The sequence below is a fragment of the Borostomias antarcticus genome, assembly GCF_949987555.1.
Source record: "Borostomias antarcticus genome assembly, chromosome: 11".
Classification (NCBI taxonomy): Eukaryota; Metazoa; Chordata; class Actinopteri; order Stomiiformes; family Stomiidae; genus Borostomias; species Borostomias antarcticus.
The window spans coordinates 25874592-25888242 of record NC_140244.1 but is presented as its reverse complement, the minus strand read 5'-3'; the positions used below and the strand labels follow the sequence as shown (position 1 = coordinate 25888242).

General features: G+C 46.7%; 2 protein-coding genes across 5 annotated transcripts in view; one reads left to right on the top strand and one right to left on the bottom strand.

Annotated features, from left to right (window-relative positions):
* Positions 1 to 13651, bottom strand: part of LOC311315538 (voltage-dependent L-type calcium channel subunit alpha-1F-like) — a 167986-nt gene that overhangs the window by 7077 nt on the left and 147258 nt on the right.
* irak1 (interleukin-1 receptor-associated kinase 1) lies at positions 2728 to 13445 on the top strand. 4 transcript variants are annotated; one of them, XM_084445907.1, is made up of 13 exons: positions 2728 to 3068; positions 3473 to 3640; positions 4045 to 4200; positions 4343 to 4440; positions 4992 to 5230; positions 6250 to 6364; positions 6471 to 6583; positions 7494 to 7698; positions 8394 to 8462; positions 8635 to 8904; positions 11191 to 11713; positions 12556 to 12666; positions 12825 to 13445. In XM_084445907.1, exons 1-13 carry the CDS (start codon positions 2957 to 2959, stop codon positions 12917 to 12919), a joined length of 2274 nt encoding a protein of 757 aa, XP_084302033.1. In that variant the 5' UTR covers positions 2728 to 2956; the 3' UTR covers positions 12920 to 13445. The 4 variants fall into 4 exon arrangements, with proteins under 4 accessions (XP_084302033.1, XP_084302032.1, XP_084302031.1 ...); XM_084445906.1 differs by having other exon boundaries at positions 3473 to 3655; positions 4343 to 4431; XM_084445905.1 differs by having other exon boundaries at positions 3473 to 3655.

The following is a 13651-nucleotide window of genomic DNA, read 5'->3' as shown; positions in this document are numbered from 1 at the left end:
GTGTCTTTGCCTTCCTGAAACTGAAAAGCCTAGTTTGTGTCAACTTTTATAGTAATGTATCTGTTTGTTTGATTTTGCCCTATGTAACAAACATAATAGTAAACAACATATATAATAACCACGCCTTGTGTGTGTTTTGGATCTATTTGCCTCAATTTTGTCTGTTCACTGTATTGCTGTAGCCATGTGACCACACATGCAAAAAACAACAACCAAAGTCCTTTATTAGAAGTAGAGCATGTTATAATGTAATAATTCACCAGTTAACTTTATAAAATGGTTCACTACCTTTATATGCCCTAATGCAGACTGTTCTATAAACAGTGATAATAGCAATGGATGAAACATATCTTCTCCAGACGGCGATCCTGATCCTGAGTTTTCTGTCCGTGGGTATGAGATGCTTTAGAATGCAAACAGCTGGGCTGCATTCCATTCCAGAACGATGGTATTCCCAGATCATGTTCACATGTGAGCAAACTATGAATGAGATGCAACTGGATACAGAGTACTCAAGTTTAATGTCACACACTGTAGTACAAACTGCCCAAATAAGGATTCAGGTTCTAAGCATTATACTTTGATACATAAATTCCTTTTACTATTAATGGATCTTTTGAATTCTGAAACAGCTAAAGTCGCACTGAAATGAAAAAAGCATTCTGTCCCATTTTGGTTCACATAATTGGTCATAGTGTTCAATTAATCGATGTATGCCAAAAAAGTTACAAAATTCTACTTTTGTTGTAATCTTATATTAAAGTATATAATTTCTTACTTCCTGGAAAACGGTAGGTCACGTGCAATAACGACAACAGGTACCTTAGATTTTAGGCCAATAATCTCACGACATCCACCCGTCAATCAATGCTATCCTTCTATCGAAGCTGTCTAAAGTTCTTAAAATTGTATTTTTACATTCTGATTATATATTGATTATGTTGCCAAATAATTGCCAGATTGTAGCTATGTACTGTAGGTATGTAGTTCATACAAATCAATTAAACCCAGGCAAGTTCAATGCACAGCATTTTATTCAAACTGGAATGCTAAAACAATGTTACTCAATGTTTGTCATGTAAATTTAAATAACTATTCCTTCAACCCATACAGTAACAGAAGGGATGTTCATGTAGCCTACAATTCACCAGGGAATTAGAAAAGACAATTTGACTTTGCTTCATTGGCTGTTAGACTGAGTAATGTTTAACAAATAAAGTCAAATAATAATTAGTAATCATAAATTAAAATAATGCCTTTTGATACCATAACATACATAAAAACAACATGTAACATCATCAGTTCCAAAAAGTAGCACAATGGTGCTATATAGCCCGGCTGCCCATTACGAAAAGTGAAAGTTTATCTGAGCTGCTTAGGTAGGCTAGCTAGGCTAGTGCTAATTAGTTAGCTAGCTTTCAAACTAGTAAATGTAACTGTGTATAATAACTAGATTGGGAATACAGTTCCTAAGCGGAAGCAGGAAGAGAAAACCGCCATGGGACAAAATCAGAAAAAATATGAATGGTAGTGAACGGAGTGAGAAATTATTTATTGATCCCGATTGATTGAATTGTGCCATTACTTGACTGGACAAACAATGATATGATGTTTGTCAATTTAAAACATACATTTTACTAATCTCAGTTAACTAAGTTAGCTAATATTAGCTAGCCAACATTACACTCACCAAAACCTTGTAAAGCCGATCTCACAACAGAACTAACTCTCTTTTTGCTTTCCTGCAGCTCTTAACATACCAAGACTAGTGATTTTCACCTCTTAATAATTTTAAACTCGTTCTGGAATTACTGCATTACAGTACTACTACAAACTGTGACTTTCTTGACATGCAAAATTATGTTTTAAATTGACAAACATCATATGTGATGGTCATGGCACAATTCAATAAATTATATGTTCATCGCCATTGACTACCGTACATATTTTTTTCCGAATTAAGGTCCCATGGGATGGTTTTTCCTGCTTCCTTAGGCACTCTTAACTGGTAACAGTGTGGCCCTGTCATGCCAAAATGTGTCCAGGTTGCCAAATAGTGTCTGCCAAATAGTCCTCCTCAGTATACGCCCACCATCACCCGCGCCATCGAACTGCTAGCTTTTCGGTGGCGTAGCTGGCTAAAGCGTAGCTAATCTCTCAATTGAAGAGGGTGTGACTTGTAGTCTGCAAGTAGTTTGCGAGTCCGCAGACTGACCCTTCTCGCTTGCCTTACTTTTGAGGACATCAAGTTCGCCCTGACCCGCGCTTTCTCACACAGTGGTAAGCATTTTGGCTGTGCTGGCTGCCTGCTCCAAACCCCATGAAAAACAATCAATTTACTTTTAGAAATTCACAATTTTATATTTTAGAAAACATAATATGCACTGTAAACATAAATATTTCCCATATGCCTATGCTCTTTTTCCACACTTATCTAGATCTGGAAATTACCAAAAAATCAAATTCCATACTTTTCCATACTTGGTAGGAACCAAAACAACGTAAAAAACGAAAACCCCTTTCGGCTATTTTTAGAAGTAAGGAAGTTGCAGATGCTAATATTGGCCTACAAAGTGACATCACGCGAGGGGGCCCTATCCTGCCCAATCAGATCAGAGAGCGGGTGGGTGGGTGGGACGGGGGGGTAATGACGTAGCCTCTAGATGCTCACAACAACTTCCTATCAGTAGTTTCAAGTGAACAGGGAAACGGAATCTCTCTGGGAAACCCGTGATTTAAAATCGCATTATTCCTACTTTCTCTGTCGTTTTCAATATTGATGGCACAGGGGCAGTGTGTTAGCTTGATAAGTAGTGCAATGGTACCTATCGTGGTTTATTTCAAATGTCCAATAATTTTCATTTACTGTAACTAGGATAGTGGTTCTAACGCAAAGTGAGTTAGTGCGAGCTAAAGCTGGGGTTACAGTGCTTAAGGTCAAACTTACCTACCGAAAATGACGAAGTGGGATATAAGAAATGAATATCTGCACACACTGTCCGCCTCTGTGATGAGTGAGTTCACCCGGGTTATGGATGGTCTGTCGGACTCGGAGTGGGTGAGATTTGGTAAGAAAGCTACAGCAGCATGGCTGGATGGTTCTGCTCTGATAACTCTGTGTTTTCATGACTGTCCCACGTTGACTCGTACTGTCACACAGGCGTTAGCTTAGTTATGTATTTATGTCGTTTTTAGTAACTTGACAGTAGAATCGGCTGTCAGTTCTAGTGGGAGGGAAAGGTAACGTTATTTTCATGTTGTTTTCAAATCACTCTTGGACCCGTCGGGGGTGTCCAGCTTGGGGTCACAGGCTGGTGACGTGGTGGGACTTCTTTTGAGCACGTACACGTTGGGTCATCTGCTGTTTTATCTCAAGTAGTAGCTAGTAACCGTTAGCCAGCACTACCTTTGACTGCTGTTAACTGTGGACTAATCAAGGTTGTCTGAACCCCTCCCTCCCTCGACTGGGCAGCTTCCAGGGTGCTGGATGACCAGACCGATATCCGGTTGGCAGAGCGGGGAGCGAGGAGGACAGACTGGGTCATGCATCTGTGGGCGATGCGGAACGGGACAGTAGGGGAGCTGCTGGACATCCTCCAGGACCAGCAGCTGTTTCGACCCAGAGACATCATCCTGGATTGTGAGACTAATCTATGTGAGACTAATGCATGGACGCCACTGGCTCATATCGGATAGACTAGCGACATCATTTGACTTTGGCCAAACTGGTGCTCGTAATAGTCAGACCTGCAAACGTGTCACCTTTTGGCTACAGTCACCTTTTTTATGTTAACCATGGTAGTTTCAGTGAATCTAGAGGGTTTTAGTTTTATATGTCGTCACCTTTTTCACTACTCCAGAGTTTGCAGGTCTGAATAGTGCATACTCAGACCAGGTCCAATAAACGGAGTTCTGATATTAATTAACATATTCATATTTCTGTCAGATCTCTGTCTAGTAAGGAGTGCTTTACTGGAGTTCCCTTAAATAACACGGTGAATACCTTCTAAAGAGCCTGGACTCCCTCCCTTCTCCTCTACGCAGGGAGACCCTCCGGACGACAGCAGCCCCCACCGATGCCGAACCATTGGCCCGCCCCCCCCCCACCGATGGCGTCGAACCATCGCTCCGCGCCCCCCTCCATCGCTCCTAACCCTAAACCTGACATGACTCAGTCTACCCGGCAAATCTCTCAACCAGGTAACTCATCGCCATCCCTTAATCTCCAAACAACGATGTTCTTGTCTAATCTGATACAACACATTCAAACTTGCTGTAGCGACCGCCATGTTGTTTGGAGGTGAACCAGCTACACCTCCGTCTCTCTCTCTCTCTTGCTCAGGGGGCCGCTCGTGTCACACGGGGGTGTCGGGACGCGAGTCTTTGCCCAGACCAGGACCCCCACCCCCCAACCTGGAGTCCAGGCCTCAGGTAACAGAGGTCAGTCAGCTGCGACGCTGCTGTCCTGTCAGTTGGTTTGGGTTTCTGTCGGTGCCCAGTTTGAATACAGGATATGTAAATCACCACTTCTTTAGAATGAGAGGTGTGACAGAGGAAAAACTATTTAATAGGGGAAATATAATTATTGCCAGTGTTCGCAGAAAAAGCACAGAAAGGAAAGTGATACCTTTTATATTTACCATAGGTTGAATCTCAAAAGTCTCTCCTTGAATCCTCTTTCCTTGCCTCCTTTCCTTTGGAGGAAAAGGTGACGCACAGCTGAGATCTCCAGCGCAGTGCCTCAGGTCAGGAGTAGAGCAAGAAACGTACAAATAAGGAAGCTATAGAGGCATCATAACTCCACTGAAACTACTAAGCCGCACGTGGAGCCAAGCTCAGCAGAAGTGGCGCCCGGCGCTCTCACGAACCCCACATGACGTATCTGACCTCACCTCCTTTAAACGTTCCCCCGGGGGAGAGGAGGAAGTGAGGAGCGAGGGAACGAAGGTACCGTAAGACGTCAACGCTGCTAAACGGTCTCTCCCACACAGCCTCAGATCCCCGACGCCCCCGAGCTTCCCAACGCCATGTGCTGGCCGTTCGACGAGGTGCGACGCGGGACGGGCGACTTCGCGGCCGCGCGGCTGGTCGGCGAGGGGGGGTTCGGCCACGTGTACCACGCCACCATGAGGAACACGGACTACGCGGTCAAGCGGTTGAAGCAGGACTCGCCGATGGACTGGCACACCGTGAAGGAGAGCTTCAGGACGGAAGTGGAGAAACTGTCCCAGTGAGTGGGGGCGTCGCCGCTCCGCTTAAAAAACGCTTCGCCTTTTCGATTCGCCTACGGGTTTCTTTCATTTTCTCTGTGGGGGCGGAGCCCAGCGGGGCCCCGTGTAGATTGGGACGGGCTGGATAGGGGCTCCCCCCGCGTGTAGGAGCAGGCTGAGTACCTGAGAGGCCCCTGACCTAGAAAAATCCAGGCCGATGTCGCGTCCCCTGCTCCTCTGTTGTGGTTAGTCACTTCTACCTTTTCCTTTTCTTAATGGGGTCACTCTCTCTGCTTGCATGCTAGCTTGCTACTGCTGCTGCTGTCGCCTGAGTACACCCTTAACTCTGAGTCACTCTCTCTGCTTGCATGCTAGCTTGCTACTGCTGCTGCTGTCGGCTGAGTATACCCTTAACTCTGAGTCACTCTCTCTGCTTGCATGCTAGCTTGCTACTGCTGCTGCTGTCGGCTGAGTACACCCTTTACTCTGAGTCACTCTCTCTGCTTGCATGCTAGCTTGCTACTGCTGCTGCTGTCGCCTGAGTACACCCTTAACTCTGAGTCACTCTCTCTGCTTGCATGCTAGCTTGCTACTGCTGTCGCCTGAGTACACCCTTAACTCTGAGTCACTCTCTCTGCTTGCATGCTAGCTCGCTACTGCTGCTGCTGTCGCCTGAGTAACCCCTTAACTCTGAGTCACTCTCTCTGCTTGCATGCTAGCTTGCTACTGCTGCTGCTGTCGCCTGAGTACACCCTTAACTCTGAGTCACTCTCTCTGCTTGCATGCTAGCTCGCTACTGCTGCTGCTGTCGCCTGAGCACACCCTTAACTTTGATGTCTCCATCGCTGACTTTGTTCTTTTGTTTCCTCATCCAAATAAATCGGAGAGCAGACAATGTTGTTTACCTTTTTAAGGGATTTACTACGATTCCTGTTTGTTCTGTTTTTATTAGATGACAGAGGGTGTGGGTGGGAGTTGTTTGCCGGGCCGGCAGGGCTGTTCTCTCTTGACGGTCTCTCTCCTGCTGTCCCCCCCCCAGGTACAGACATACTAACATCGTGGAGCTGATGGGCTACAGTGTGGGTGGAGGGACACACTGTCTCCTCTACGCGTTCATGCCCAACAGATCCCTGGAAGACCAGCTACACAACAAGGTCAGTCGTCCACACGCACGCGCGCGGCATGTTCCTTTAAGTGATCGTTTGCTATCTTATCTTGTGTTGTTCTAACAGCAGCCCTGCGCGTGTTTGTCCCTCGCAGGCCAGTGCTGCCCTCTCCTGGTCACAGCGTGTCAGTGTGCTGCTGGGTGCTGCCAGGGCTCTCCGCTTCCTCCACGCCTGCGACCCCGCGCTCATCCACGGTGACGTGAAGAGGTGAAGCGCCCGTTCAGCGCAGTATTTCACACACCGCCATGTCGTTGACGAGTCCGTTTTTCATCGATTTCTAAGGGCGCTTTCACACCTAAAGGTCTAGACCAAGGTCCGAACCAGAATCCCGTTTGGCGCTTTCACATTTGTTATTTTTTATTGATTAGTTCCATAACTTTAGCTTTCACACCAGCGGACCAAAGGATTTTTTGGTGGCAGACCTACATTATGTCATCATCGCTTGCATGGGGGTGCGTCTCCCTATACTTGACACTGATTGGTTGGTGGATACACGCGCGTCTGTTTGATCCGAAAGTGCGAACCTTTGATTTCACATTAGGCAGCAGCGAACCTTGGTTCGAGCCGAGACCACACCTCTTGAGGTCGGACCAAAGACCGAGTCTTTGACCCGCGCACCGTGGTCCAGGAGGGGTCACACCTGTCAATTTGGTTCGGATCAAACTGGAAAGTGTGAAAGTCCGGACTAAACAACGTAGGTGTGAAAGAGTCCTAAGAGGTGCTGAGCTGGACGTTCTATTGACGTTCTATTGACGTTCTGCTAACCATCCCGCTCGTCCCAACCCTAACCTTAGATAGTTGTGTCGTATCATTAGGGTTGCAGTGAGTGTTTTCCAAGTATACCAGTTCAGTGGCCTTGTGGTTAGAGTGTCCGCCCTGAGACTGGGAGGTCGTGAGTTCGATCCCCGGCCGAGTCATACCAAAGACTATCAAAATGGTACCCGATGCCTCCCTGCTTGGCACTCAGCATCAAGGGTTGGAATCGGGGGGCTACATCACCAAATGATTCCCGAGCGCGGCACCGCTGCTGCTCACCGCTCCCCCAGGGGATGGGTCAAATGCGGAGAACAAATTCCAACACTCAGAATTAACCTTTAACCTTTAACCCCCCCCCCAGCTCTAACATCCTGCTGGGGGAGCACCTGGAGGCCAAGCTGGGGGACTTCGGTCTGGCGCGGATCTGCCGCGCTCCGGCCCGACACGCCGGGAGGACCAGCACGGTGATCACCAACACGGTGAGGGGCACCCTGCCCTACCTCCCCGACGAGTACGTTAAGAGCGGCGAGCTGGGCGTGGCCATAGACGTCTACAGCTTCGGAGTGGTGAGAGCACGGGCCATACGAGCGCACACACACACACACACACACACACACACACACACACAGTATACACACACACACACACACACACACACAGTACACACACACACACACAGTACCACAAATAATATCCTTGTTTTCAAAGCACATTTACTGCACTCTTAAGGCCGCGGTATACTTGCTGTTTAACAACGCGTAGACAAGCGTGTATTTTGAGGAGTGTAAATACCTGAGGAGCTGCGCAACCGACCGCAGCTGGCGCCTTGAGATTGCAGGAGATGCGTGGCAGCCATCTTTGTACGCGTACGCGTAGTTAACAGCAAGTATACCGATGGCTTTAGTCGCCTTCCTAGTTTCCTACAGTACTTTCCTACAGTACTTTAACAGACTCCTATCCGTTCCTAGTCTCCTAGCTTCCTACAGTAGACTGTAGGCTTTATAATCATCGTTGGATAATCAATCAAATCCTTTATTTAACCAGATAGGCATCATTGAGATTCAAATCTCTTTTTCAAGAGCGATCTGGCCAAGAAGGCAGCAGAAACAAAGTTACAGCAATAAAAGAAACATAACAACAGACAATACAGAGAGACATACTTTCACAGCAAGAATCAGTTGTAGGGCAAGTTATCCAACACGGTTTCACTGACCACAGTGCGGCGAGCTGACAAGTCTTTGGGTCGTTCTGTCCCTCTCAGGTGCTGCTGGAGGTTCTGACGGGCCGGAGAGCCCTGGAAACGGACAGCCAGTCCAAAGTAGTCTACCTGGTGAGCGTGGCGCTGTTTCTACTGTATGGACACCACTGATGCTCTGTCTGGAACACAGACGGTGATTAAGACCCAGAACGAAGATCCCAGAACGTCTGTCAACATACATTTAGCGCCCTCGCAGGTTTTCTCTAGAACGTTCTCTTCCCAGCTCTAAGACGTTTCTCTCCAGAAGGACCTATCGGAGGCGGAGGAGGACGATGACAGGAGCACAGGGAAGTCCGGACAGCAGGAGGCGTCTCTCCCCCCGGCCGCCGCCCACATCTGGAGGAGCCACCTGGACTCCAGGCTGCTGCCGGCGGGGGGGCCCTGCGGCTCCCGAGCCGCCCCCGGCCCCCAGGCCTCCCCGGACCCCCCGAGGCCCCCCGGATCCCTGGACCTGGCCAGCCTGGCCTGCCGCTGTCTGGAGAAGAGGAAGAAGAGGAGACCTCCGATGACCGAGGTCAGTACCGGGCTGGACGGTCCGGTTCAGAAGTAAGCTGTGTTCGGAATCGCTCCCTATTCAGTGCACACACTGGGGCGTCAGCCATTTTGTAGTGTCCGAATTCTCCACGGAATTTTCGTTCCCTATATAGTCCACTATTTATTACCCACAATTCACCTTGATTTCCAGGGGAACAGTGCATGTACCCTACATTTTCTCCGTTCCCTAGGTAGTTCACTACATGGTGAACCCTAAATAGGGAATAGGGAGTGAGGGAACGAGGGAGCGATTCCGAACACAGCTGTAGAAAGAGTCGGCAAAGATCTTAAAGGTGCAGTGTGTGGTTTGGCTCTCAAGCACTTTTTGTTATATTTTTTGCAATTCTTTACATTTTCTTTACATTACACCCCGACAGCAATCAATCAATCAATAAAGTTCTCTGACACAAAAAGTGAAGTCGCAGGTCTGTAATAAGTGTGTCCAATCCTTTTGAGTTGCCAACTTGAAATGATTGGTTGGCCTACCAGCCTGTCAACCTACTGACCTGCCTAGCAAATGTAGTTTGTTTTCCCCCAGTTTGGATGAGTGGTTTTAGAGGGAAACCTAAAGGGAGGGGTGGGGATTTTGTCAGTTGCATTTTTCAAAAATTTTCCTAAGTCATCAACAGAAAGTGTTATTTCGCAAGTAGAGCTTTTTTTTATGTTGCTTTAAGCTTCTTTCTGAAATTTTCCACTTATTTAGCGTTTGTCACGGAAAAGCCCTGCTTGGCATATTCGTCTAGCTTACTCACCACAGATAGCATGACTCACCACACAGCACCGCAGTAGCCACGCTTCATGGAATTTGCGCACCAGTGTGTGTGTGGATCTAAACTGTGTTTTCATGGGCTGCTGTAACTACCTCTCCCTTTGTCGCAGTGTTTCCACTTTGTCCCACTTTTGTGGTTTTGAAGAACTGGCTCAAATACTGTTAGATAATGCAAAAGAGCCCATGATAGCGCTCCAAATTGACTATTTTATTTGCCACACGGACATTTCTGGCAAGACACCCTTCCTCAGTGTATGTCATGACAATGTCCCAAAAATTAGACACAGGTGTGGTTAATTATAGGTATCCTCAACCGGCACAACAGATCTCTGCCAGCAGGGGGAGACAGAATTACATTGTATTAACTTCATTCAAAACAAACTAATTAAATCTCCTCATTCAACTCATTGAGAAACTGAGGGTTCTCTATCCATGAACACGCCTCCCCCTGAAGAAAAGATCTGTCTTATGGCGCGTTCCAGGCAACCCGTAACTCGTGTTTTTCCTACCTCCTACACGTGAAAATGCTCTGGAATGGCAGTCAAACCCGTAACTTCCCACCCGGCAACTGGGAGTACATCGATCTGTACGAGTTCACGGGTGGGAAGTTACGGGTTTGACTGCCATTCCAGGGCATTTTCACGTGTAGGAGGTCGGAAAAACACGAGTTACGGGTTGCCTGGAACGCGCCATTAGTTTCCACCTGACGGGGGTGGATCTTCGTACAAGCCCTCTGGGCGTTGTTCCCCTCCAAGCACTGTTTTTAGTATATGCTAAATAAAATAAACAACTGTGGTTGGTTATGACTATTAAAATGTCTCGCCACTGATGATTTCTCATCATGATAACGGATGGAATACTTATGTTCACAGATCCTGGTTTTTAACTCGATTTGTTTTCCCAACATAATATAAATGACATGGACATTTAAACAGGTAAATCTAGTGTTACATGTCATTCTGCCTCTAACCTTGATGTCAACACCAGACTTGGGATTGGTGAACAGTGTATTATACGGTTATGACAAGGAACATTTCCACTAGGGATCTTAGACAGAAAGTCTTCACTTAAGTCGATCACATACGTTGGAAGACCTCTTATAAAAATATCTAGGCAAGAGTTTGAAATGCACTTGCAATTTGTGAGTCACTTTCTAACACCCTTGAAGGAGGTATCACTCGAGAACTAGGTTTGAGCAGATCAGGTCACTGAACTTGGCGTACATTATTGAGATGATTGATCTGTAATGCATCTCTATATCCCCTCATTTTAAAAGATTTAAAAGATCTTTAGCATGCAACTCAAAACAATCAAATTAGCAAATTATATCAAAGTACTTATTGGGAAATGCATCCAATGAAACTTGGATTCCCACAAATGTAATTTTAAAGTTGAATGAAAACTGAAATGAAATACTTTCAAGTGTTGTATTATTATTTGCATTATAATTAGTATTCATGTCTGGGTGGTTGATGTCTCGCTGCTCTGTTGTCCCAGGTGTTCCAGAGGCTCGTGGAGGTTCACACCAATCTGAAGACCCTCAGCGGATCCCCCTCCGGCCTCTACCCGTCCTCCCCTCCTCCTCTTCCTCCTCCTGCTGCTCACACCTCCTTCCCCAGGCCTCCTCCTCCCTCCATGGACTCCAGTATGGGATCTCTAACCCGGGACATGTCCAGGCTCGGCCCCCTGGAGGTCACGTACGACGGCCACCCTGCTCCCCCCGCCGTCCTGCTCCCCCCGGCCCCTGCTCTCACGGCCTCCTCTATCTCAGCCTCCTCTCTCCCAGCCTCCCTCCCAGCCTCTTTCTCAGCCTCCTCTCTCCCAGCCTCTCTCCCAGCCTCCCCCTCCATGGCGTCCTCGTACCTGGGCCCGTGTGAGTCAGACGAGAGTCAGGGCTTCTCCCAGTATAACAGCCCTCCCCTCCAGGCCTGTAGTAGCAGCAGCAGCACCCCCCCCGGCTGTGGGGCTCATGGGGCCCAGGGGGCCTCCTCCCCGGCCGGCTCCCTACACTCCATCTCAGGTGAACAACACCTCATCATGTAGATAATGATCCATTGTGTTTTTTGTGCTGTTGTTCATTTTACTTTCTGGAAAAGCATACAAATGCGCACAACTCAAAAAATGAATCAAAAGTATTGGGTGGCAGGTTCAATAATATAACTTGGATTGGAAAATACCAGCATTCACTTCTGATTTCTCAAGTCTTCTTTAACCCTTTTAATACGACCACGTCACCGGCAACATTTTAAAAATATCTAACAAATATTAAAAAAAATATCTAACATCTAAAAAATTCCTCACTCCAACACTTGCTGAAAGCTGAGAAACTGCGCTTTCTAGTATTATAGGGAAAATCCAATTAATATTCGAAATGTTGTCACTTTATTTTCAGGGTTAAAAGGGTTAATTAAGGGCAGACACAGAACCTTTCGGCCTAAAGAAGCATGAAGTAGGCCCACGGCAGAAACGTTCCGTGTCTGCCCTTCATAAAAGAAGACTGAGAAATCAGAAGTGAGTGCTGGTATTTTCCAATCCAAGTCATTTCACTTTCTTCCTGTGACATGCAACCACAGATGCCGAACCCATACAGCCGTATGAGTCCCATACAATTCAAATGTCTAGTTTGTTCGTATAGAGCCTTTCAGCACACTCAGAGACACAGCCTATCACCAGAGAGGTGAACTGTACTGTAGAGACCAGCTGACCGTCGGCTGTTGTCGCATGGCTGCAGATTTCTCACCGTCTCTTGGGTTTCACCGTGGCCTTAAGGTTCAATTAACCGACGCTCTGCTGGGAAGGTGAAAAAGATTCGTACTCCAACTGTCATTCCGTCCGTCACTAATTCAGTCCCCCTCCTGCTAGGCCCCCGGCTGGTGGAGATGAACCCCAGCAAACAGCGCTTTCTCCACAAGATGGAGGTCTATAAGGAGGGGAGGATGAACACTCATGAGCTCCTCTCATCAGATGATCTATGTAAGCTTAGTTTTAAATGTTTTTCCCTTGGTTTCCTGGTCAAATATCATCTTAACCAGTAATCAACTAATAAGGCATTACTGTACATATCTGTGTATAATGTTACAAATATATACATTTGTAATTGGCATGCTTAGTGATTGTTGTTGGTTTTGCAGATGCTGACCCACTAAAGCGAGGACCTGAGGAGAGTGACGAGCTAGCCTACCTCCCCCCGGAGGCCATGGGGAGTCCTGCAGACATGTCCGCCTAGCAGAACAACAGACAAACACTCTACACAAAATATGATTCACACTGCCGATCGGTCGACGCTCGTCACAGACGGTCTCACTGTTCACCGCAGATATCATGATACTCTAATAACGTTGTTGAGAATGACGTAGAGACTCAGTGTTTACATTCACGGACCGTGTGAAGTTTGAAATGGATCAGATTCCTAAGAGAAGTGTTAATGCAAACGATCAGTCTGACTGGTAGATTAAAGGTTTAGATGGTACCATTGGAACTGTTCTCATATTGCCGAAGGATAATGGTTTACACGCTTTATCAAGTCTGTTCCGTCACTGCTGGTCTCTGCATTGTAGATGTTATTGTAACCAAGTCCTTGTGAGTCCTGAGTGAATCGTGAGATGGTTAAATTCACTCTCCCGGTATAAATACCATCCACCCGCACTGATGAAGAGCTAGCTTTCCATCTGTTTAGCTGGTTAAAACGGTGTCTGTCCCACGGGAGACCTGGGTTCGAATCCCACCCAGGGCATGCCAAAACGTATGGGTTACACAATCACAGATCATAGTATTTGATGTATGAATTACTCTTTGGCTACTTCAGTTTGTTACACTTGATCACATTTATTGCTTATAAATTATTTATAACTATATGATTGTATTATTGTTCACAGATAATATTAAAGTGTATTTTCATTGTCATGTTGCCATGATCATTGTTCATTTGCTCTATTGGTGGAAGACTGCACACTTCTGC